At 42.4% G+C, this 24,118-nt stretch overlaps 1 protein-coding gene and 1 pseudogene across 4 annotated transcripts in view; one reads left to right on the top strand and one right to left on the bottom strand.

Annotated features, from left to right (window-relative positions):
• Positions 1 to 23,509, top strand: part of TMEM202 (transmembrane protein 202) — a 36,074-nt gene extending 12,565 nt beyond the window's left edge. The window contains exons 1-5 of one of the 4 annotated variants that reach the window (XM_024557489.3): positions 8,504 to 8,584; positions 8,822 to 9,077; positions 21,888 to 22,037; positions 22,374 to 22,505; positions 22,966 to 23,509. In XM_024557489.3, the coding sequence (XP_024413257.2) occupies positions 8,504 to 8,584; positions 8,822 to 9,077; positions 21,888 to 22,037; positions 22,374 to 22,505; positions 22,966 to 23,177 (831 nt within the window). In that variant the 3' untranslated portion in view covers positions 23,178 to 23,509. Of the gene's footprint in view, positions 1 to 8,503; positions 8,585 to 8,821; positions 9,078 to 21,887; positions 22,038 to 22,373; positions 22,506 to 22,965 lie in introns of those variants that run through there. The other 3 variants (XR_006655041.2, XR_011651422.1, XR_006655042.2) reach the window with 3 other exon arrangements.
• On the bottom strand, positions 20,599 to 21,785 carry LOC128781337 (large ribosomal subunit protein eL31-like; annotated as a pseudogene).
• Positions 23,510 to 24,118: the final 609 nt, after the last annotated feature.

Raw genomic sequence — 24,118 nt, 5'->3', positions numbered from 1 at the left:
CCCAGCTCAGGCTTATGGGGGTGAGGACATCATATATATATTTTTTTCTATTATTTCCTGGACCCCTTGAGTTCTGGACCCCATTACAAATCCCTATTTGGGGGCCTCCCTCTTGGCTGCACCGTTACATAACCACTATTCTGCAAATTTTTCAGTTAACAATATAGTATGTAAAATAACTAATATTCTGTTTTTCCTCAGTTTTGTAGAGATATAATTCACTTACGGCACTGTACACATTTAGGTTGTACAGCAAAATGATTCATACCGATTTGGCTTATAGAGGGCGTGCAGTGGTCACCATAATATGTTTAGGGAACATCCATCATCTGATACAGACACAAAGATATATGCAAATATATTTTCCTTTCTGATGCTAATTATTAGGATCTACTCCTTTAATGACTTTTGTGTACATCACCCTTCAATGTTAGCTAGTCACCATGCTGTACGTGGTAGCTCTAGCACTCATCTCATAACTGGAAGTTCGTGCCCTTTGACCAGCTTTCTTCTGCTCCCCTTCTCACTACCCTCATAATATTGTTTTAAAATAATAATAATAATAATAATAATAATAATAATAGCAGCAGCTAACATTTATTGTGCACTTATCATGTGCCAGGCACTATTATAAGGGCTCAACATATGTTAGTTTATTTAAGCCTTACTATAACTTTATGATGGGTGTAGGTGCTCTTATTATTTCCATTTTATAGATAAGGAAATCAAAATTGAGAGGTTAAATAACTTGCCCACGATTACACACAGATTTGCAATAGTGTAGTTATTCCACCATTTATTTTACCAATTCCATAATAATTCACATTTAGGTTGCTTCCATATCTTCTCAGCTATAAACAAAACTACAGTGACCATTATAGAGGGTATTGGTTATGACAGCGTCTGTTTTCATCCCTTCTCACCATTAGTACCTTGTTTTTCACTTGGAAATTTCATCCGTTAGTTTTGCGGCTTGGATGAGGTTGAACACAGCCCCAGGCCCGCCCTCACTTAAGCTATGCGATCAGAGCTACTTTCCTCATTCCTCAGTATCAACACTTGAAAACAAGGGATAAGAATTTACATTCACAATAACACGACAATGTCCATTTTATTACTTTCCTCCAACGTTTGTATTATGCTTTCATTGCTACTATGGATGCATTGAAATTAATTTTTAAAAAGACGCAACTAATAGAATTGATAGACAATCTCTCACAAGACAGAAATAGAATACATGAATTTCACATCATTATAAAAAAAAATGGACCAGAGAAAAGTGGATCATCGTAGCAAAATAGAAAGGGGAGTCAACAACGAGAACATGTAATTAACAGAAAATACAAAGATTAGGACAGGAATAAGCCCAATCTATCTAAGTATCACACTAATGTAAATAGGCTAAAGTCCCACATTAAAAGACAAAGACATTTAAAATAATACCAAAACAATGGCAATAAATGAATGGTGTATCAAAGGTATACCAGCAGGATGGAAACAAAAATAGAGCAAGGGAAGCATTTACTAACATCTGGCAAAACCCAAGGCAAAAAAAATTAAGTGGAACAAAGGTGAATAGTTCGAATGATAAAAGGTACAAATCACAAAGAAGGTAGACGCCACAAACTATTATCCATCTAACAACCAGGAAACATGTATATAAAGCAAAAATCAGAAGAAATATAAGGGAAAATAAAAACTTACAATCATAGTGTAAAGATTAACGTTTTTCTGAGAATAGTTTATCAAGTGCAGAAAAAATAAGAACAAGAACATCTTTCATAACATCATTAATAATTTAAATATAATAGATTGAGAATCTTACATCCTACACAAATAGACTTAAAACTTTATATCTTATACATCGATGTGCAGTAGAAACATCAATCAGTTGCCTCTTACCTGCCCCAAAATGGGGACCTGGTCTGCAACCCAGGCATGTGCCCTGACTGGGAATTAAGCCAGTGACTTTTTGGTTCATAGGCCAGTGCCCAACCACTGAGCTACATGGCTCTTGTACATTTTTTTAAATGCCCATAGGACATTGAGAAAAACTGCGGAAAAGACAAATATTCATAAATTCCAAAAAGTAAAAACTTTTTTAAAATTTTATTGAGTTATAATTGACATGTATCATTATATTAGTCTCAGGTGTAAAATGAAATGATTTGATCCTTGTATATAATGCAAAATGGTTTTTACAGAGGGATCTGACGAGATCCCTGGAGAGAAGGTAAGGACCCCAAGGTGACAGAAGAGATCCTGTGTTCTAGTAGAAGGAAGGGGCTAGGGAAAATGCCAGAGGCGGCAGGGCCGTGGGAGGAAGATTTCCATACCCCAGGGTAAAGGAACCAGCATCCTAGCATTGCGTTGCCCTAGCAAACTGAGCTAGCAAAACCCAGGAAGTCCACCCTGGGCAGGCTGACAAGCCTGATGGATGAAAGGAAAAGCCCTCCTCAGAGGAGGAGGTGCAGACCTGCCCCCATAGCCTGGATTGGCTGGGAAATTGGATGCTTCTGCAGCACTGGGAAATTGGGAACCTGGATTTTTAAATGGGTGGAGAGCAGAGACTCAGGCTGAAGCCAAGGGCCAGGCAACAAGCCCCAGGTCCCTCCTGGCACAGGAAGTAGTGGTGGCTTAGGAGGCTGGCACTGCGTGGTTCTGCTCCATGGGGCACAAGGACACCAGCAGCCCATGGCCAGAGGGATGGGGCACAGGCAGAGAGGAGGAAAGGGTAACGCCCAGCCGGTGCACGCAGACTGCAGATAGAGATGCCTGAAGTCAGACTGCGAGCAGGAACCAGCTAAGCCACCTGGATGATCGTGCTGCAGCCTCCTGTGTTTCCAAAAGGATGGTATTTTATCTTACCATTTTATTTATTTTTATTTTTTATTTTATTTTATTTTTATGTTTATGTTTATTATTTATCAATATTTGGGTTTTTTCTCTTTTTTTGTTCAAGTACAGTTATCTCCCTTTTCACCCTACCATGCCCCCTCACCCGACCCATCCCTGCCTCTCACCCTTGTTCCTACCTGCCTTTGGCTTTGTCCATGTGTCCTTTATACATGTTCCTCAATGGCCCTTCCCCTATTTTCCCCCATTAACCTTCTCTCCCCTCCCCTCTGGTTAGTGTCAGTTTGTTGTTTATTTCAGTGCCTCTGGCTATATTTTGCTTGCTTGTTTGTTTTGTTGATTAGGTTCCACTTATAGGTGAGATCATATGGTATTTGTCTTTCACCACCTGGCTTATTTCACTTAGCATGATGCTCTCCAGTTCCATCCATGCTGTCGCAAAGGGTAGGAGCTCCTTCTTTCTTTCTCCTGTGTATGTAGTATTCCATTGTGTAAATGTACCGTAGTTTTTAAATATATATATTTTATTGATTATGCTATTACAGTTGTCTCATTTTCCCTTTATTCCCCTCCACTCTGCACATAACCTCCCACCCGCATTCCCCCACTTTAGTTCACGCCCATGGGTCATACATGTAAGTTCTTTGGCTTCTACATTTCCTATACTATTCTTAACCTCCCCTTGTCTATTTTCTACCAACCATATTATGCTACTTATTCTCTGTACCTTTCCCCCCTCGCCCCCTCCCACTGCCCCATTGATAACCCTCCATGTGATCTCCATTTCTGTGATTCTGTTCCTGTTCCAGTTGTTTGCTTAGTTTGTTTTTGTTTTAGGTTCAGTTGTTAATAACTGTGAGTTTGTTGTCATTTTACTGTTCATAGTTTTGCTCTCCTTTTTCTTAGATAAGTCCCTTTACAATAAGGGCTTGGTGATGATGAACTCCTTTAACTTGACCTTATCTGGGAAGCACTTATCTGCCCTTCCATGCTAAATGATAGCTTTGCTGGATAGAGTAATCTTGGATGTAGGTCTTTGCCTTTCATGACTTGGAATACTTCCTTCCAGCCCCTTCTTGTCTGTAAGGTTTCTTTTGAGAAATCAGCTGACAGTCTTATGGGAACTCCTTTGTAGGTAACTGTGTTCTTTTCTCTTGCTGCTTCTAAGATTCTCTCCTTCTGTTTAATCTTGGGGAATGTCATTATGATGTGCCTTGGTGTGTGCTTCCTTGGGTCCAACTTCTTTGGGACTCTCTGAGCTTCCTGGACTTCCTAGAAGTCTATTTCCTTTGCCAGATTGGGGAAGTTTTCCTTCATTATTTGTTCAAATAAGTTTTCCATTTCTTGCTCTTCCTCTTCTCCTTCTGGCACCCCTGTGATTAAGATGTTGGAACATTTAAAGATGTCCTGGAGGTTCCTAAGCCTCTCCTCATTTTTTTGAATTCTTGTTTCTTCATTTTCTTCTGGTTGAATGTTCTTTCATCCTACTGGTCCACACTGTTGATTTGAGTCTTGATTTCCTTCCCATCACTATTGGTTCCCTGTACGTTTTCCTTTATTTCACTTAGCATAGCCTTCATTTTTTCCCTCTAATTTGCGACCATATTCAACCAATTCTGTGACTATCCTGATTACCAGTGTTTTGAACTGTGCATCTGATAGGTTGGCTATCTCTTCATCACTTGTACTTTTTCTGGAGCTTTGATCTGTTCTTTCATTTGGGCTATTTTTTCTTTTTGTCTTGGCACACCTGTTACATAGTAAGGGGCAGAGCCTTAGGTGTTCACCAGGGCGGGGCCACCCACGTGGCTGCATTGTATGTGGAGGACAGGTCTGAGAAGGAACAATGCCACTTGCTCAGCTCTCTGCTGGTTTTCAGTCACTTTCCCTGCTACTCACAATCAAATTGGACCCTTCTGGTGCTGATTCCCGTGTGGGTGGGTTTGTGTACATTCTAGGACCTTGTGGGTCTCTCCAACGAACTCTCCTGTGAGGCTGGGAGTTTCTCTCGCTGCTGCCTCAACCTCCGCAGGTGTTTTCAGTCAGAGGTTTGAGGCTTTATTTCCCGGAGTTGGAACCGTGGGTTGCATGGTCTGTCTTGCTCCTGAGTTGTTCCTCCCAGTTTATCTGCACAGAAATATGGGAACACCAGGTCCACCAGCCACTGCCTTGCCCCGAGTCCTCTGTGCCAAGCTGCCCATCTCTGCCCCTCCTACTGGTCTGGGTGAGTGTTTCTTCTTGACTTCTTGGTTGTCGGACTTCCATACAGTTTGATTTTCTGTGAGTTCTGGTTGTTTTTTGTTTTTTAATTTGTTGTTGTCCTTATTTTGGTTGTGTGAGGAGGCACAGTGTGTCTACCTACACCTCCATCTTGGCCAGAAGTCCCTGTCTCAAGTTGTTTTCTCAGAGACCTGAGTCCTTAACCTGCCCCGGCCAAGTTCCACATTGAACGGCCTCAGGGCAGAAGCAGAGCCCTGGGATTCTTCCAGAAGCAGCAGGGAGCATAAATAGTCCCCACAATCTTTCAGCAGCAGATCCAGGTAGTGTTGGGTCAGTCCTCATGGCTCTGGGTCTGCTGGTGGCCATGAGTCTGCTCTTGGCCATGCTCCGGCTGACCCCATGGGTTCCAGGGGCTGCTGTGCCTGCCCACAGGCTCAGGGGCAATGCTTCCACACAGGCCAGACACCCTAAATTGCTTTTGAAAGTGGGGAAATGGCAATATACACAGCCACCAGGTATAAAGAAATGCTTATTTTGTCCTATGCATCAAAGGCCCTAGCAAGTTCCCACTGGCCAAACATCCTTCCTACCTCTTGGTAGGCCTGAAGTAGGTCTGAGAGTTGAATGGTGCCTGACCTGTTCCTTTAATAGCTAGAGAGCAGCATCTTTTACCAAATCAGATACTGTTCACAAAATACCCATTACCCCCCCCCCCATTATATCAAAATCATCTCTTTGGTAATGTACTTGTTTATTGGTACTAGTGAAGGGGGAAGGGGTGACATCTTTTCCATTAACTTCAGTGTTTCATCTGCCTCAGAGGAGTCTGTGCCAAAGCCAGGCTCGAGCAAACTTGCAAAGACAGTTTAAAAAGTAAGAATAGTATCTACTAAGCACTATTAATTGCTTGATATACATAATATATTTATTGATAATATCGATATCTATCAAGAATAGAGTTGATTGAGTACCTAAGGCACTGTGTAAAGAGCTTTGTGTGTATTATCTCATTTAATCGTCACAAAACTTCTGTGAGATAGAAATGATTATTATCCCTGTTTTACAAATGAAGAAACTGAAAGTCAGTGAGATTATGGAAATTTCCCAAAGGAACCTAGACAGTAAGTGTTGGAGCTAAGTAAGTATTAGAACCAGCATTAAAATGCAGACCTCTTAATCCAAAGTTTATATCTAGCGCTCTAGCCAACACGTGCATCTAACAGTTATGGTGTACAGACCAGTTGGCTGTAGGTGGACAAGGCTTTCCTATAATCACGCCAGTAAGGCTAGAGTATTCCAAGACTTGAGATTTCACAATATACGGGGGCGGGGGAGGGGTGGCAAAAAAACCCTCAGAATTTATTTATAAAAAATTGTTTATTCTTACATGTTTAAGCTTCAATCACCTTCAAAATACTGTCAATTTGATGCAGTGTGCCTATTGAGATGTTTTTCCCACTGCTCAAAACAGTTTTTGAACTCGTTGATTTTGACACCTTTTAGTGCTTCTGCCTTTTTTTGTTTCACCTCTTCCACATCGACGAAATGTTTCCCTTTGAAGACTTTTTTCATCCAGGGAAACAAAAAAAGACGCTTGAGGTGGTGAGATCGGATGAATAGAGAGGGTATGGGCAAGAGGGTCATGCTGTTCTTGGTCAAAAATTTTGGAACACTCAGTGGGCAGGTGTGCTCGCAAATCACACATCATGAAATGGGGAAACACATTGAAAGAGTCTTCCAAAAAAATTCACTGAAGCTGAACGCAGCCTCTTGCAACACCACCAGCTGGTCCACTGATACAGATGGGTTCCTAGAACACTCACCTAGTGGGGGAAGCCTGTACTACAAGAGGCCTGCCCTCCAGAAGATCATTCTGGTGGTGGTTTTTTTTGTTTGTTTTTTTTTTGGAGGGGGGTCTACCCTTGTAATCACATAGCATGGCATAAAAGACTCTTTGTGGTCTAGCCCTTGACTGTATCGGCAACCTTCAACACTTAACTTTGATTTTTGTGTCTAGTAGAACCACACTGCTCCTTTTGCCCTCAGAACCACGTGCTGTACATGGATTCCTGCGGAGACCTACTATTCTCTTTGCTTCAAAAATCCTTCTACTTTGATTAACTGGCAAATTCCTTTAAAATCCAGCTAAGACATCACCCCACCCAGTAAACTTTCCCTGACTTTCTTCTGACAACATTAACCATTCTGTGCCCTGTATTAACCTTTGTACTTTATGTAAAAAATGTATTGTTGACTCATTCATTCAACAGTGAACACTATTTCTTCCAGGCACTAGGCTAAGTATGAAGAGACAGAAAGTCAAATAACACTTTTGCAGGAGGAGGACTATGCACCAAAGCATAGACAAACTATCGGCTACTGCCAGTAGTTCCCACCACCAGGGGAGGGCAGGGGCAAGGGTGTGCTAGCAAAGTGTGAAAGCGCATTCTGACTCAGCCCCGGCTTAGGAATCAAAGTCAGTCTGTTTGTGGAAAATAAGAGCTGGTGATCCAGGTGGGCATTTATTTGAATGCTGCGGAACAGGATGGCATCTGTTCAGCATCTTGGACTGAGTTTGAGCTCTTGTAGGGAAAGGAGTTAGGGCCAACTCTGAGTTGTTTGAAAAAGATGTTTTGCGATACTCTGGGCACAGGTCATGCTGGCTGTGGACCCAGGGAAGGCCGTGCTCCTCACTTCCGCATAGAACCCCACCGTGCTGCAGCATCTTGAAGGAAGCTTTCAGCACATGGGCTGGGAGCCCCTGGGATGGGAGTACTGGCGTGTTCACAGCAGGCCCTATCAGCAGGAGCAGTGGCAGGGTGGGTAGCACCCTTAAGTGACTTCATGAGCAGAGGGCATTAAAGAGAGGGAACCAGAGCAAGAAGGGAAGAAAAGGGTGGAAACTCCATGAAGAATTATGGCTGAAAGACTAGTTCATGAGCTGTTGTGATAAACCTGGGACTTTCCTCTTAGAGCTGGGCAAGAGCATGGAGTCTGGGCTACCAGTATATGAGTATATCAGCATATGAAAACCATATGTATAATCTTAATTATAACCACAAGCTGAGTCCTGGAGATGTGTGAGTCACACTTTTTTATTTACTATTAGAAACCTGTGTCGTGGGGGAAAATGGAGACATCTGTACTTGAACAACAATTTAAAAAAATGATTGAGAAAAGACAACTGTCCGATTCATCTTTACGTCCCAGGACCTAACACAAAGCCTGAGACACAGCAACTGCTGACAAAATATGTGTGGATTTATTTAATAAAGGAGTTGGGAGGAGTGAGAGAAGGGTGGGTGGGGAGCACCACACACACATGGGCTGTGGGCTGTGGGTTCTGACCCCTTTTGATTCTGCCAGCATTTGTGAGGAGGCACTAAGACGAATTCCGTGACAGTTAGAAAGTGAACTGGCTGCCAAGATGGAGAGGAGGGAACCATTAGTCTTGACCTTCTACAGTCCCGAGGTTCCCAAACTTAAGGGAAACCGGAAATACCAAAGGGTGAGGAGGTACCTAATTACAGGTCAGATGGAAGGAAGAGGACTTACTTAAAGGTGGACCCAGGTCGAGTGTCCTAAACGCAGAGAAAAGATTACCCTTTTGTTTTTTATGGAAGGGATAGGGGTAGATATCCACAGATCGAGCACACACGGGGACACTCAGGGCGGAGAAGGGTAGGTGACCCTGGGGATCGAGGGTTATCTTCCTGGGTAGGCAACATTTTCCTCATCCTTGTAGCCCACCCTCCCCACCAACAAACATCCGAGTGCCTCGATGCCACCCCAGAGGCGGCAGCAGCATGTGGATCAGACACACACCTATATCCGAACGTTCTGTGGCAGCCTCTGTGGTTTTAGCCTCCTAATGCTGCTCTGCGTGTCCCCACTGAACTGGGTGCAGTTCCTGGTGATCAAGAATGGCCTTCAGCTCTACTCAGGACTCTGGATCTCATGCACCCATGAGCTGTGCTGGAGCCACACACCCAAGCCACCCTGTGAGTGCCACTAAGTGAAATGCCACAGGCCCCACAGTTTCCGAGCTTTCTGCCACATTGTCCTTCATCTTTCTTCCTCCACGACCTTTTGGGCCTCACATCTCTAAGTCCAGGGTGGACCTTGCCAAATTGTGACGATAGCCATCCTATCTTTGGTGTCCTCAGTGTGCCCCCTCTCTCTCCTTTCCCAGGATGTTTCTGCTCCCAAACGATGAGCTGATACTCTCGTTACTCTCTGGGAAGAACTCTCTTGTCATTTACAAGCTGTTACTGTGAAGCAATGTGATTAGTATTCAAATATGTAACTGTGTTCCCTGGCTAAAACTCAGGACTTGAGATTATTGTTTAAATTTTTAATGAGTCAGAATCTTGATATTTTATCATTCAAAGTAGCAAATAGTTTATTTTTCAGAGCCTTGAATTCACCTGAAGCCAAATGTTAATGGTGTAGAGCAGGGGAGTCAAACTCATTTTCACCGGGGGCCACATCAGCCTCGCAGTTGCCTTTAAAGGGCTGAATGTAACTTTAGGACTGTGCAAATGTAACTACTCCTTAACAGTTAGGAGAGAGCTCAGAGCTGCCGCTGGGTGGAAACAAGGGGCCGGGTGGGATAAAACAAGGTGGTGGAAACAAGGGGCCGGGTGGGATAAAACAAGGTGGAGGCCTGGATTCGGCCGCAGGCCTTGTGTTTTGCCACCTGTGGTTTAGAGAAAGTCAGCTAAGTCCTCTATGTACACAACTATAAATCCTCACCCCCTATTTCCAATGTTAACTAGTCCTAATTCTAGGTTCAGTCTGTAATACAGCTCTCATAAGGAATCCCCAAAATATACTTCATATGCCAAGGCCTCATCAGTCTGTGACAATAATACATTATTGTTACCCAAATCCCTTATTATCCAAATTCAAGAACTTTAAACTTTTACCTATTGGATTGCAAGGATTTAGCCCCCGCTCCCATGGTATTCCTGTCATTTCTGGGAGTTCCACAGAGGCTGTCTCCTGTGGGCTCAAAACGTGTGTGCTCATGTTCCTCTGTCCTGGACTTGCTCCAGGCCACTGTGCCCCAGGCTCTGACCTCACCGGGTTCTAGATGGCTGTTAGACTCTCTGCTGTAGCTGTTGCTGATGGGATGAAGAAGGGCTGGGGAATAGAGGACACCATCCTTCACATCCATTATTAGGTCTGAAGTGTGGAATAGACCCTTCGGTTAACTCCCATGGAGGTATGTGAGATCAGAATGTAAAAACTACGTTGCCACAGAGAGTAACTTTAACCATTCTGCAGAGGGTAGGGAAGATAAGGTAGCTGTTTTGGTAAGGGCACTGGGCGCTCCAGGCCAGGGCCACAGGAACCACTATACATTAAACATCACTAGGTTGTGGGAGAAGCTTTCTTCTGGCATCCAGGTCACCAGGAAACCCAGACACTAGGCAGATTTTACAGCTTCCTCTACAGGGTGCTATGTCTCCATCCAGGATCTTTTCCAAACCACCTCCTGTGTGCGCTTCCTCTGAGTCTGGGGAAGTTTTGTCTTGGACTTGTGTATCTGGAATGAAGGCACGGTAGCAGCAATGTGCAGGTTTAGATTTGCCTAAATAAATAGGCTACTCCCCCCACTTTGTCTCCAACAGTACCACCTTCATTCTCATAATCAATATCCACACACCACCTCCACCCACTAAGTCTAGCTCCTTCACAGTTAAAGAGGGGCTAGATCGTTTTGAAACCCTCCCTCTCTATCCTGGCTTTGATTTTTGCTGAAGAACAGAGGGTGCGGTGAGGGAGCCCGCCACCAAATCTCTTTGGAACTGCTGAGTAGCAGATGCTGGCTTCTCTCCTCTGATTCTTTCTTCTAATGTCGTCTTGGCTTTCCCACTGCTTCCTTTCAGGGGGTTGACAGCTCCAAAGGAGAACATACACTGTTAACCGAGCCTGTTTGTTCGCAAGAGCTGGTGGCTTATAGCCCTGCCTCTCCCACTTTCCACAACCCCCTGGGCAAGCTTTACTTCCACAACAGGAGGAGATCCTGCCCATCAGTTACAAACTGCCAGCTGAAAAACACTACTGCTTTTTGGTTGGTTAGTGCCTCTTCCAGGCTTGGTAGCTTTTACGTCCTACCAGAGGGTGCTGTGAAGCGCAGAATCACTGACTGGGATGATCCTGAGAGCACCAGCAAGGACCCTACCAAGTTTTTCAAGTGATTTGGACTCCTACCTCTCCAAATTAAAAGCGACATCACCTCTCTTCCCAGGGTATTAGATCCATTGTCTTCAGAAAACTGGGAGGCTTGCCTTGCTACTCCTGCAACCTAAGTCCACATCACAACGTATCACCAAGGAAAGCTTCGGAAATGTTTGGATACAGGTGGCCCACACGGATGTTCCGTTGATCTAGGGCACTCCTCTCCCTGGACCAAGTTTCTTACTCTCATGTACAAATAGGACCTTTTGTAACTTAGGTTCTAAGATTTTTTAAAAATTATATTTTATTTGATTATGCTATTACAGTTGTCCCAATTTTTCCCTCTTTGCCCTTCTCCACCCAGCACCCCTACTCCCTCAGGCAATCCCACATCATTATTAATGTCCATGGGTCATGCGTATAAGTTCTTTGGCTACTCCACTTCCTATATTGTACTTTATGTCCCCATGGCTCTTCTGTAACAACCTATTTGTACTTCTTAATCCCCTCGCCTCTTCACCAATTTCCCCACATGCCCACCTGTCTGGGAACCGTCAAAATTTTCTCTGTATCCATGATTCTGTCTCTGTTCTTCTCATTTACTTAATTTGCTTTTTAGATTCAATTGTTGATAGACATGTATTTATTGCATTTTTATTGCTCATAGTTTTGATCTTCTTTTCTTTAATAAGCCTCTTTAACATTTCATATAATAATGATTTGGTGGTGATGAACTCCTTTGGCTTTTTCTTATCTGGGAAGCTCTTTATCTGCCCTTTGATTCTAAATGATAGTTTTCCCAGGTAGAGCAATCTTGGCTGTAGGTCCCTGCTTTTCGTGACTTTGAATATTTCTTGCCAGTCCCTTCTAGCCTGCAAAGTTTCTTTTAAGAAATCAGCTGACAGTCTTATGGGAACTCCCCTGTAGGTACCAAACTGCTTTTTTCTTGCTGCTTTTAAGATTCTCTCTTTATCTTTAATCGTTGACATTTTAATTGGGATGTGTCTTGGAGTGGACCTCTTTGCATCCATCTTGTTTAGGACTGTCTGTGCTTCCTGGACTTGCATGTCTATTTCCTTCACCAAATTAGGGAAGTTTTCTTTCATTATTTTTCAAATAGATTTCCAATTTCTTGCTCTTCCTTCCCCTTCTGGCACCCCTGTGATGTGAATGTTTGAAGCTGTCCCAGAGGCTGCTTACACTGTCCTCATTTTCCTGGATTCTGTTTTCTTCTTGTTGTTCTGACTGGTTGATTTTTGCTTCCTTATGTTCCAAATCATTGATTTGATTCTCAGCTTCATCCACTCTACTGTAGTTTCCATGTAAATTATTCTTTATTTTAACTAGTGTATCCTTCAGTTCTGACTGGATCTGTTTTATGATATCGAGGTTCTCACTAAGCTCCTTGAGCATCCTTATAACCAGTGTTTTCAACTCTGCATCAGATAGATTGCTTATCTCCATCTTGTTTAGTTCTTCTGGAGTTTTGGTCTGCTCTTTCATTTGGGTCATGTTTCTTTATCTCCTCATTTCGACAGCCTCCTTGTGATTGTTTCTATGTATTAGGTAGAGCTGCTATGACTCCCTGTCATGGTAGCATGACCTAACATAGTAAGTGTCCTGTAGGGTCCAGCGGCACAGCCTCCCCTATCACCCAAGCTGGGTACTCAAGGTGTGCCCTTTGTGTGGGCTGAGTATATCCTTCTCTTGTAGTTGAGCCTTAATTACTGTTGGAAGGTCAATGGAAGTGATTTACCTAGCCCAGTCAGTTGCAAGGACTGGCTGTGACTACTGACTACCATCTGCCACCCTGCATGGAGGGTCAACTGTGCAGGGGGACAGCGGTGGTGCTCTTATGTGGTCTGTAGCTGTCCATTGCATGCACAGGCCCTGGGGTATCCCAGGTGGTGCAGGCCAAGGTCAGTCTCCACCTGTGCTCTGCCCAGGGTCACCCTGCCTGAATTATAAATCTATCTGAGATGGCTTCTACTTGTGCTGGGCTTGGAGATTCCCAGACAAAGTCAAGCTGTGCTTCCAGGCCGGCTGCTGTTAGTGCCAGGCCCTGAGCCACTTAGGAAGAAGTATGGGGGCTGGAGGCTCACTAAGGCTTCTTGTTGCTTGTTTGAGATGATTCAGGAAGTTGTGAAGCCTTAGTCAAGTCCAGACATTGATAGGGAAAAGCAGTTTGGGTGGACCCATAGGTTGGGCGGGCCAGAGTCTCTAGGGATCTCCAGAGTGGGGTGAAGAGTATTAGCCCAGTTGACGAAGTATCAAATATGGCACCTGCCTGCCATCTCTGTGGCTCTACGATGGAAGGGTCCAGAAAAAGAGACAATGGCCTCTGTCTACCTTTCTGTCTGGGATAAAGCTGTCCCCCAGCTCTCGCCTTGATGCCAGACACTTCAGTTCCTCCCTGTACGCCACTGGTGCCTTTCAAGCTGCCACTCTGGTGCTGGAGCCTAGAGGGCGTAAGTCTGAGAAAGTGTGTTTGCAGGTTCTTTAAGAGGAACTGCCAGTGACTGCAGAAGTGTCTTCCACTGACTCAATCCCCACTGATTTTTGCAGTCTGAAGTTATGGGGACTTATTTTCTTGGCGTGGAACCCAGGCCTGGGGGGCTTGGTGTGGGACTGGGACTCCTCACTACTGAGATATCCCTCTTGAATTTTTATCAGCCATACATGGTTGTGGGATCATCCCGTTCCACATCTCTGGCCCTCCTACCAGTCTGGATGGATGTGGTTTCTTTAATTTGTAGTCGTCAAACTTCTATTCAACAGTTTTGAGTGACAGTTGTTCTATAGTTTAGTTGTAATTTGATGTGGTTTCATGAGGAGGTGAGCCATGTTTACCTGTGCCTCCATCAGGACAGGAAGAATTTCTAAGATTTTGAAATTTGGATGGCTAAGCTTTGTGAAAACTGTCATCCATTCATTCATTCATTGTATTTTTTCCATTACCATTTCTCCCCTTACCCTCTTCCACCTCCCCTCTCACTCCCCCCACAATCACTACCTTGTTCTCCAGGTCTATGAGTTCTTTTTTTGTTTTTTTGATCCCGCCACACTGCAGTGCATCCCCTGCCTAGAACTGTCAGCCTGCTCTCTATGATTCTGTCTCTCTTTTGCTTTTTAGTTAAGTTTCTTCATTTGATTCCACATATGAGTGAAATGCTCTCCAGTTCCATCCATGCTGTTGTGAAGAGTAGGAGTTCCTTCTTTCTTTCTGCTGTGTAGTATTCCATTGTGTAAATATACCATAGTTTTTTTTTTAAGATTTTATTTATTTATTTTTAGAGGGGAATGGAGGAAGGAAAAGTGGGAGAAAAACATCAATGTGTGGTTGCCTCTTGTGTACCCCCTACCAGGGACCTGGCCTGCAACCCAGGCATGTGCCCTGACTGGGAATTGAACCAGTGATCCTTTGGTTCACTGGCTGGCACTCAATCCACTAAGCCACTTGAGCCAGGACAATATACCATAGTTTTCTAATCCACTCATTTACTGATGGGCACTTAGGTTGCTCCCAGCACTTGGCTATTGTAAATTGTGCTGCTTGAACATTGGGGTGCATAGGTTCTTTTGAATTGGTCTTTCAGGATTCTTAGTGTATAATCCCAGCAGTGGAATTGCTGGGTCAAAAGGTAGTTCCATTTTTAATTTTTCAAGGAAATTCCATACTGTTTTCCATTTTTGGCTGCACCAGTCTGCATTCCCACCAACAGTTTATTAGGGTTCCCTTTTCTCTACAACCTTACCAGCACTTGTTGTTTGTTGATTTTTTTTATGATGGCCATTCTGAATGGTGTGAAGTGGTATCTCGCTGTGGTTTTTGTTTGCATCTCTGATGGCTAGTGATTCTGAGCATCCTTTCATACATCTCTGGGCCCTCTGTATGTCCTCCTTGGAGAAATGTCTGTTCAGATCCTCTGCCCATTTTTTTTCTTTTAAAAATATATTTTATTGATTATGCTATTACTGTTGATCCATTTTCTTCCTCCCCTTTATTCCTCTCTACCCTGTACCCCCCCTCCCACCAGCATTCCCCCACCTGAGTTCATGTCCATGGGTTGTACGTATAAGTCTTTGGCTTCTCCATGTCTGATACTATTCTTAACCTCCCCCTGTCTATTTTGTACCTACTATTTATGCTTCTTATTCCCTGTATGTTTTCCCCCATTCTCCTCCTCCCACTCTCTGCTGATAACCCTCCATGTGATCTCCATTTCTGTGAATCTGTTTCTGTTCTACTTGTTTGCTTGGTTTGTTTTTGGTTTTGGTTTTGTTTTTAGGTTTGGTGGTTGACAATTGTGAGTTTGTTGTCATTTTACTGTTCATAGTTTTGATCATCTTCTTTTTCTTAAATAAGTCCCTTTAACATTTCATATAATAAGGGCTTGGTGATAAGGGAGTCCTTGAATTTGACCTTATCTGGGAAGCACTTTATCTACCCTTCCATTCTAAATGATAGCTTTGCTGGATAGAGTCATCTTGGATGTAGGTCCTTGCCTTTCATGTCTTCAAATACTTCTTTGCAGCCCCTTCTTGCCTGCAAGGTTTCTTTTGAGAAATCAGCTGATAGTCTTATGAGAACTCCTTTGTAGGTAACTGTCTCCTTTTCTCCTGATGCTTTGAAGATTCCCTCTTTATCTTTAATCTTGGGTAATGTAATTATGATGTCCTTTGGTGTGTGCTTCCTTGGATCCAACTTGTTTGGGACTCTGAGCTTCCTGGACTTCCTGGAAGTCTATTTCCTTTGCCAGATTAGGGAAGTTCTCTTTCATTATCTTTTTAAAATAAGTTTTCAAATTCTTGTTCTTCCTCTTCTCCTTTTGGCGGCCCTATGATATGGACGTTGGAACTTTTAAAGTTGTCCCTTAGGTTCCTAAGCCTCTCAGTTTTTGGAATTCTCATTTTTCATTCTCTTCTGGTTGAATGTTTATTTCTTCCTTTTGGTCCAAATCATTGATTTAAGTCTTGGTTTCCTTCTCATCACTGTTGGTTCCCTGTATATTTTCCTTCATTTCACTTTGCAAAGCCTTTGCTTTTTCCTCTATTTTGTGACCATACTCACCCATTTCATGAGCACCCTGATCACCAGTGTTGTGAGCACTACATCTGATAGGTTGGCTATCTCTTCATCGCTTGGTTCTATTTTGGAGCTTTGATCTGTTCTTTCATTTGGGCCACATTTTTTTTGTCTTGGCACACCTGTTACATAGTAAGGGGTGTAACCTTAGGTATTCATCAGGGTAGGGCAACCCACATTGTAGTGTTGTGGTGCTCTTTGTGGAGGAGGAGAACAAGAGGGAACAGTGCTGCTTCTCGGCTCTCGACTGGCTTTCAGTCACTTCCTTTACTTCCCACAAGCAAATTGGGACTTTCTGGTGTTGATTCTGGGTGAGTGGGTTTGTGGACATTCTAGGACCCTGTGGATCTCTCCAATGACCTCTCTTGTGAAGCTGGGAGTTCCTCCCACCACTGCAACCCACACAGGTTTTTACAGCCAGAGATTTTGAGGTTTATTTCCCTGCCCTGGACTCTGGATTGTGTAGTTTGTCTTGCTCTGCAGTGTTCTTCCCAGTTATCTGAACACAAATGTGGTACTGCCTGGCCCACCAGCCGCTGTCTTGCTGTGCATCCTCTCCACCCCCACTGCCCATCTCCACCCCTCCTACCAGTCTTGATGAGTGTTTCTTCTTGAACTTCTTGGTTGTCAGACTTCCATACAGTTTGATTTTCTGTGAGTCCTGGTTGGTTTTTGTTTTTAAATTTGTTGTTGTCCTTCTTTTGGTTGTGTGAGGAGGCAAAATGTATCTACCTGCACCTCTGTCTTGGCCAGAAGTCCCCCTTTGGGCATTTTCTAATTGTGTTGTCTTCCTGTAGTGCAGTCTTGTGAGTTCTTTATATATTTCGGAGATCAAATCCTTTTCCGAGGTATCATTGGCAAATATATTTTCTCATATAGTTGGTTCCCTTTTCATTTTGCTGATGTTTCCTTTAGCTGTTCAGAAGCTTTTCATTTTTATGAAGTACCATTTTTTTTATTCTTTCCTTTATGTCCTTGCTCTAGGTGACATAGCCGTGAAAATATTGTTGTGTGGAATATCCGAGATCTTCCTGCCTATGTTCTCCTCTAGGACTTTTATAGTGTTGCAACTTTTATATAAGTCTTTTATCTATCTTGAGTTTATTTTTGTGTATGGTATGAGTTTGTGGTTGAGTTTCATTTTTTTGCATGTAGCTGTCCAGATCCCCCAAAACCATTTGTTGAAAAGGCTTTTTTCCCCTACTATGTCTCTATTTCCATCAGTCTCTCCCTTTATGTCCATCAAGACTTGCTTTACATATTTAGATGCTCCATAGTTGGGAGCATAAATGTTTACTAGGGTTGTATCCTCTTGTTGGATTGTTTCCTTTATCATTATGTAGTGTCCTCTTTGTTTATTACTATAGCCTTGGTTCTAAAGTCGATTTTGTCAGATGTATGTATTGCTAGCCCTGCTTTTTTTCCTTTCTCTTTCCATGAAATATCTTTTCCTGTCCCTTTACCTTTAGTTTGTGTGTACCTTTTGTTCTGAGGTGAGTCTCTTGAAGACAGTATATACATATGGGTCTTGTTTTCTTATCCATTCAGCTACACTATTACTTTTGATTGGAACATTTAAGCCATTTACATTAAAGTGATTATTGATAGATACATATTTAGTGCCATTTTATTTTTTAACTATTTTCCTCATTTTCTTCTTCTTAAAGCAAGCCCTTTAACATTTGTTGCAAGACTTGTTTTGTGGTAACAAACTCCTTTAGCTTTTATTTGTCTTGGAAGCTCTTTATTTCCCCTTAAATTTTAAATGATAGCCTTGCTGGGGAAAAAGTAGCCTTGGTAGTTTGTCCTTGCTTTTCATCACATTGAATATTTCATGCCAATCCCTTCTGGCCTGAAAGGTTTCTGTTGAAGAACTGGATGACATTCTATGAGAGGTCCCTTGTGGGTAACTAACTACTTTTCTCTTGTGGCTTTTAAGATTCTCTCCTTGTCTTTAAGCATTGCCATTTTAATTGTGACGTATCTTGGTGTGGGCCTCTTTGGGTACATCTTGTTTGAGATTCTCTGCACTGCTTGTACTTGTATGTCTTTTTCCTTCACCAGGTTAGAGAATTTTTGGTCATTATTTCTTCAAATAGGTTCTTGATCCCTTCTCATACCCCTCTCCTGGGATCCTTATGATGTGGATGTTGTTGCACTTCATGTTGTCCCAAAGGTCCCTTAAACTATCTTCATGTTTCTGGAGAACATGAAAATTCTTTTTTTGTTGTTGTTGGTCTGATCAGATGTTTTTTTCTACTTTATCTTCAAAATTGCTGATTTGATCCTCTGTTCATCTAACCTACTGTTTATTTCTTCCAGTGTATTATTTATTTCAAACATTGCATTCTTTATTTGTACCAGTTCTTCTTTATGGTTTCTATGTCTTTTTTTTCATGCCATTGAGCACCCTTATAATTATTACTTTGAACTCTATACATGATAAATTGCTTGCCTCCATTTCATTTAGCTCTTCTTCTGGAGAACCCTCTGGTTCTTTCATTTTGGGCCTGTTTCTCTGTCTTCCTATTTTGGCTGCTTCTTTGTGCTTGTTTCTATGTATTAGGTAGACCTTCAAAGACCCTGGTGCAGCCTATGTCAGGTGCTGCCTGTGAGTGGCCCTGGGCAACCTGTTTGGAGCTATCAGTGATCCCTAGCTTGTGGCTCCTTCTGCTGGGCCTGGATGAGTTCTAAAAGTACCCCAAGGTTGGTTTTTACTAGCGCTGCGCCTGGAAGAGGTCCAGCTAATGTCTCAAAGCATCCAGAGAGTCACCAAAACTGACATTTAAAAGCTGAAGTAGGTTTTGGTTCTACAGGAAATAGAGGTTTAAATTCAGGTTTGGGGACGTTGTTTTTGTTTTGTTAAATTAATTTTTAAAACTATGAAAGAAACCAATGCAGCTGTTTTAGAGTCTGAATCCAAATGTTCAGTTTGATTAGGTAATTTTTGGTGTATGATTATGACTAGTAGACTTTGTTCCTTTGAGGGGTTAGGCTGTTGTATGCAGAAATCTTTAGTCGTTCCTTTGGATTCGTGAGTAACTTTGTTTATTTAGTTTCCAAGAGATGAGGAGCTATGACATAGAAGATTGTAAGACAGCATGAAAGCACAGTCTTCCCCTCAAGGTTGAATAAAACTGGACTGTAACATTTTATACAGGAGTTGAAGAACTGAATATCTTATACAGTGTGTTTTGTGTTTTAAATATCAGAACTAATTTGAACTAGCATAAGCTAAAGAACAAACTTATTAATAAGCATTCAGAAGAATCTCATAGACTCCCAAGTCAGAAAGTTTGCTGGACATTAGGGGATTCTGGAGGAGACTGGGTCAAGCCCACCAGTCACTCCGTCTCTCTGGAGTTGCTATGTCACCCAATTTTGTTTATGCTTTGTTTTACCTTTACAGCTCAATTTTTCCTATTTATGGGCGTGTAAGTGCCCAAAAGGTAGTATCCTAGTCTAACTTTATATATTCTTGGTTTAAGAAAGCAAAAGAGGAAATTAGCATTAATTAGTCTCCAATCCAAATTTCTAACCGGAAGAATCAAATCAGTCAAACATGGGTCAGATTCCCTTCCTTAGTTCAATTAGCTATACTCAGGGGGCTATTGGTAAGGGTCCTAGTGTATAAACAAGGGCTGCTAGGCCCCATGGAAGATTGTGTGCTAAATATTTCAAAAGATGCCTGTCACTGAGCTTCATGCAGATTAGTTTGGACTGGTGGTTCTGACTGGCTACATATACTGCTAATTCTGTGTGACCCAGTTTTTAGAAAATGTGCTATTCTTGGTTTATTATGTTTAAATGTGGCTAACTTGAAGAGCAACTCAACATCTGTGACTGGGGGTATAGTTTCTTTTCACGGACATTACTATTGATGGTGTTAGTAACTGGTAAGTTCTAGAAAAGTAAATGAAATTTTAGAGGCAGGTCTTAGAGTGGGATAATCTTCATACATAATTTTATGTCTCTGGGTTAGTTGGAACCTGGATTGGGATTCTTAGGCATAGGAGTGCTTAGAGAACTTTCTGTGGTGGAGATGAACTGGCCCGTGCTGCACTGAGACAGGAAAGAAGCTAGACAAGGAGGCACCCTGCAAAGGATGTTGAAGAAATCTCTGGGTCTGTGATATCTCAGAAAAGCTATATCATCTTGCAATTGTAAGTTAGCTTCTACTTTTTGCAGTTTTGTAACTTTATTCAAAAACCAGAAGTTAGTTCTCATCACATTAACTGTTTATAGATTTTTTAAAAAGTGGTGACCGGTATGTAGGTAACCAACATATAGAGCTTGTTTGGTGTATCTTCATTCTCATTACATTTTCTAGACAACCGCACCCAGAAACAGGATGGGACATTCTTTATTCCTTTGGCCCAGATAGCTTTGTGGAGCCTGGCTGGTGTCAAAGTACACACCTGGAGTCCCAATTTTCTTCATGGCAAATTTCCAGATTTCTTTGAGTGCCCAAGGGGCACGCTTCTTGGAGCCCACTCCATGGTTACACATGTGAATGTTGACAGTGTATTCTCTGATCACAACCTCATGGACGGCGGAACAGCCCTTCTTCTTGCCATCCTTTTTTGTGGGAGCTATTCTTCCAGGCCTAGGATGGAAGGGTTAGCCTCTGTTTCTTAAAACATTTTTTGAGAAGCCAGGAAGGATCTGTTCCATATCAGGGATGTGGTAACAAAGGGTGAGGTTTAGCATGCCCCTCCTTCTCTCTTACCAACATCCTATTTGAAGTGAATGGCAGAACCAAAGAGAGCGGTGATCTGGAGCCAAGAGGAGAGGGGAGAGGAGAGGAGTGTACAGAACTGGGGTAAGGGCTTTGGAGCAAAAGAACTTTAGCAGACTTCTCCTTAAACAAACAGGAGATAGGACCTTGAGGAAATTTCAAAAGAATGGGAGATATTTTGGGGGTGTTAAATCCCTGCAATCCAGTAAGTTGAGGGCATGAAATTATTACAAAATAGGAGTTAAAGTAAAAGTAACTGCATTTTGTGGTCATAGGATGACAAGGCTTACACATGTCCGATATATTCGAAAGAGAAAAAAAACAGAAACAAACTCCAACAATAGTTTAATCATTAAACAAAATATAACATGCTGTTTTGTAGCCATTAAAATGATGTTTCTTCCTTCTTTTTGGTAGTTTTGTAGTCTTTCCAATGCTTATATTGAACATTTACTACTTTTAGAATTAGAATTAGAAACAAGAAAACATTTTAATCTCTGTTGTGATGTTAAACTCATACCTCTTATTAGCTATTTTACATGTAAGTTAATGTGTTAATATACCCAGAACTATTTGTATATCTTCAGTTTTGTGAGGACGGCTTTGCCTTCATAGTAAAGAAATTCCAAGTATAATGAAGAGCTGAGAAAAAAGATGTGTATTGTTTCTCTGGATGCCACACAGCAAGCTCAGCTTCATCTCCTTAGTCCTCACTCCCTTCTCAGAGACTCTACCTGGTTTTCTTGAGAGAGGTTCCCCACTGGACTAACCAAGCCTTTCCTTTCTCCTTCCCTTTGGCAGATTACCTCCAATATTCCAGGGCCTTCTTCTTAATCTCTTTCCTCACCATACTAATTGGTCTCGGCTGGCTCTTAAGCTCTTGCCTCCCTAGAAGAGGAAGCATGACCACCAACTTGGATCTGAAGGTATCCATGCTCAGCTTCATCTCAGGTACAAATGCAGACTGGCAGGGTGATGCCGGGGTAAAATTGTCAAGGGAACAAAGTTTCTCTGTGGGGCTTTCACCTTCTTTTTCGTGCCCCTTTTCTCTTCTTCAATATGACATCAAGTTGCCAGGTACCTACCCTGTCTTGTTGTATAAAACACATTTGAGGTGACTTTTGCTAGGGGAGAGGTATAAGCCCCCGTTTCTTCCCCATCTTGGTCAATCTCCACATTTGATCCTGCCATACATATGGCATCTGGAAGCCAAAGAGGAGGTGGGGGTGGTAGTCAAGACAGACTGAAGACACTGATGGGTTGTGACATCTTTTCTTCTGGTCCTAGCCATCTGCTTGCTCTTCTGCCTCATCCTATTTCTGGCACAGGTTCACTGGCACACCAGGGATGCCATGGAGTCAGATCTCCTCTGGGCCTATTATCTTAGTTGGTGTAGTGGCTTCTTATACATGTTTTCTGGTGAGTCCTGCCTTATACTAGAAGGATGGAAGGGGAAAGCACTTCTTGAAATAGAGGTAGAATCTAGGAGAAATAGAAGCACCGACTGTTCCTGTTTAGAACATTCATACATTGAGAGGCGGTATGGTATGAAACCGAAAACTTAGAATTAGTAATCTGTTGTGCCACTAATTGAGCCACAGACAAGTTGAGTGACTTGCTTAATACCACACAGAAAGTAGTGGATCTATGATTTGAACCCAAGAGGTTCAAGCTTTGTCCTAACCATGTGAGAAACACTGTAATGAAATGGGAGCACACAACAAGGGTAAAGTAACTCTGCTGTGGGAGAGGTGGGTTGACTTCACTGAAAAGAGACCTTTTGAACTGATTTAAAGTATTTAAAGGATAAGTAAGAATTTTAAAAGCCAGAAGACCGTATGTCTATTGAAACTCACCTCAAATTCTTCTCTTCCCCTAGGGATCATCTCCTTCCTCAATTACTTAACTTTCAAATCTCCTCCCCTTGATCAAAATGTCACTGTGATTCCCATAGAGAAATCAAGGCTGGGAATTGGTCCAGTGACTACTGTATCATCTGCTGACAATGAAGGGACAAGGTCTGAGATGGAATCTTCAAGTGATGGGGAGGAAAAACTACCAAATGCAGAACTACCCAACACAGCAATGTGATGGTGATGAGCAAATTCAACTACTGTATGTCTTAAAGATGGGGAGAAGCTAACTGAGTTGGAAATGATTGTGCAGATTTAAAAAAAAAAACTCTCCTAATATCATGTCCATATTACTGAAGGAGACAGCATTAAAGCTGATGAAGTGTCCTCTGTGTGTGTTGGATCCAAAATATGTATGATAATCATAAAAAGTAATGAAATCTCACTTATGAAAAAATTCTATAAGAAAACACCAGTGTTTAGGGTCACAAACGAAAGAGATTAGCAATAGATGCAGTGTGTGGGTCAGAGATCTCTTCGGGCATCAGGGATCTCATGGACCAAAGAGGTCCGTGGAGGAAAATGTCATCTAGTTCTGTTTGAAATTTTCATTATGTGTGTCTATGGATACACTCTGGATGGAGGTACTTGGACAATACTGTCGAATCTGAATCGGAGATCATTACCAGCAATGGAGTGAACACTGATAGAAATACAACACCTATCACCCAAAGGTGCTGGGGGGATTCTGGGGAATGCATGAGGCCCCACTTCCTATGCGAATTGGTAATTTGAAACCCTGACAGACTATTTTGTAAATCCATCTGCTCGCTGCTTAGACTGGGAGATACCATAACCAGACATCCACAAACTCCCCGAACTACTGTTAGAAATTCCATATAAAACTCGTGTTTATACTTTTCTGTGAAGACAGCCACAGCCTCCTTCAGGTCCTGGACAAGCCTGTGGCTCTTGTAATTCCTTAGGCACCAAAGGTTTCACTGGGTCCAATGAAGATGGTCTTTCTTCAGCTTAAGTACATATGTGGAAAAAATTGAAGGATTTTACCATGTTTTATATACTCTGTAAGTAGGGGCAGGGGGAGGGTTCTGACAATCACATAGAACTTTTGGTGGTTAAATATCCCTTTCAAACCCTGACCAGATTCCATGCAGAAGA

Source organism: Desmodus rotundus, chromosome 7, assembly GCF_022682495.2.
Source record: "Desmodus rotundus isolate HL8 chromosome 7, HLdesRot8A.1, whole genome shotgun sequence".
Taxonomy (NCBI): Eukaryota; Metazoa; Chordata; class Mammalia; order Chiroptera; family Phyllostomidae; genus Desmodus; species Desmodus rotundus.
This window is presented reverse-complemented; position numbering and strand designations above follow the sequence as displayed.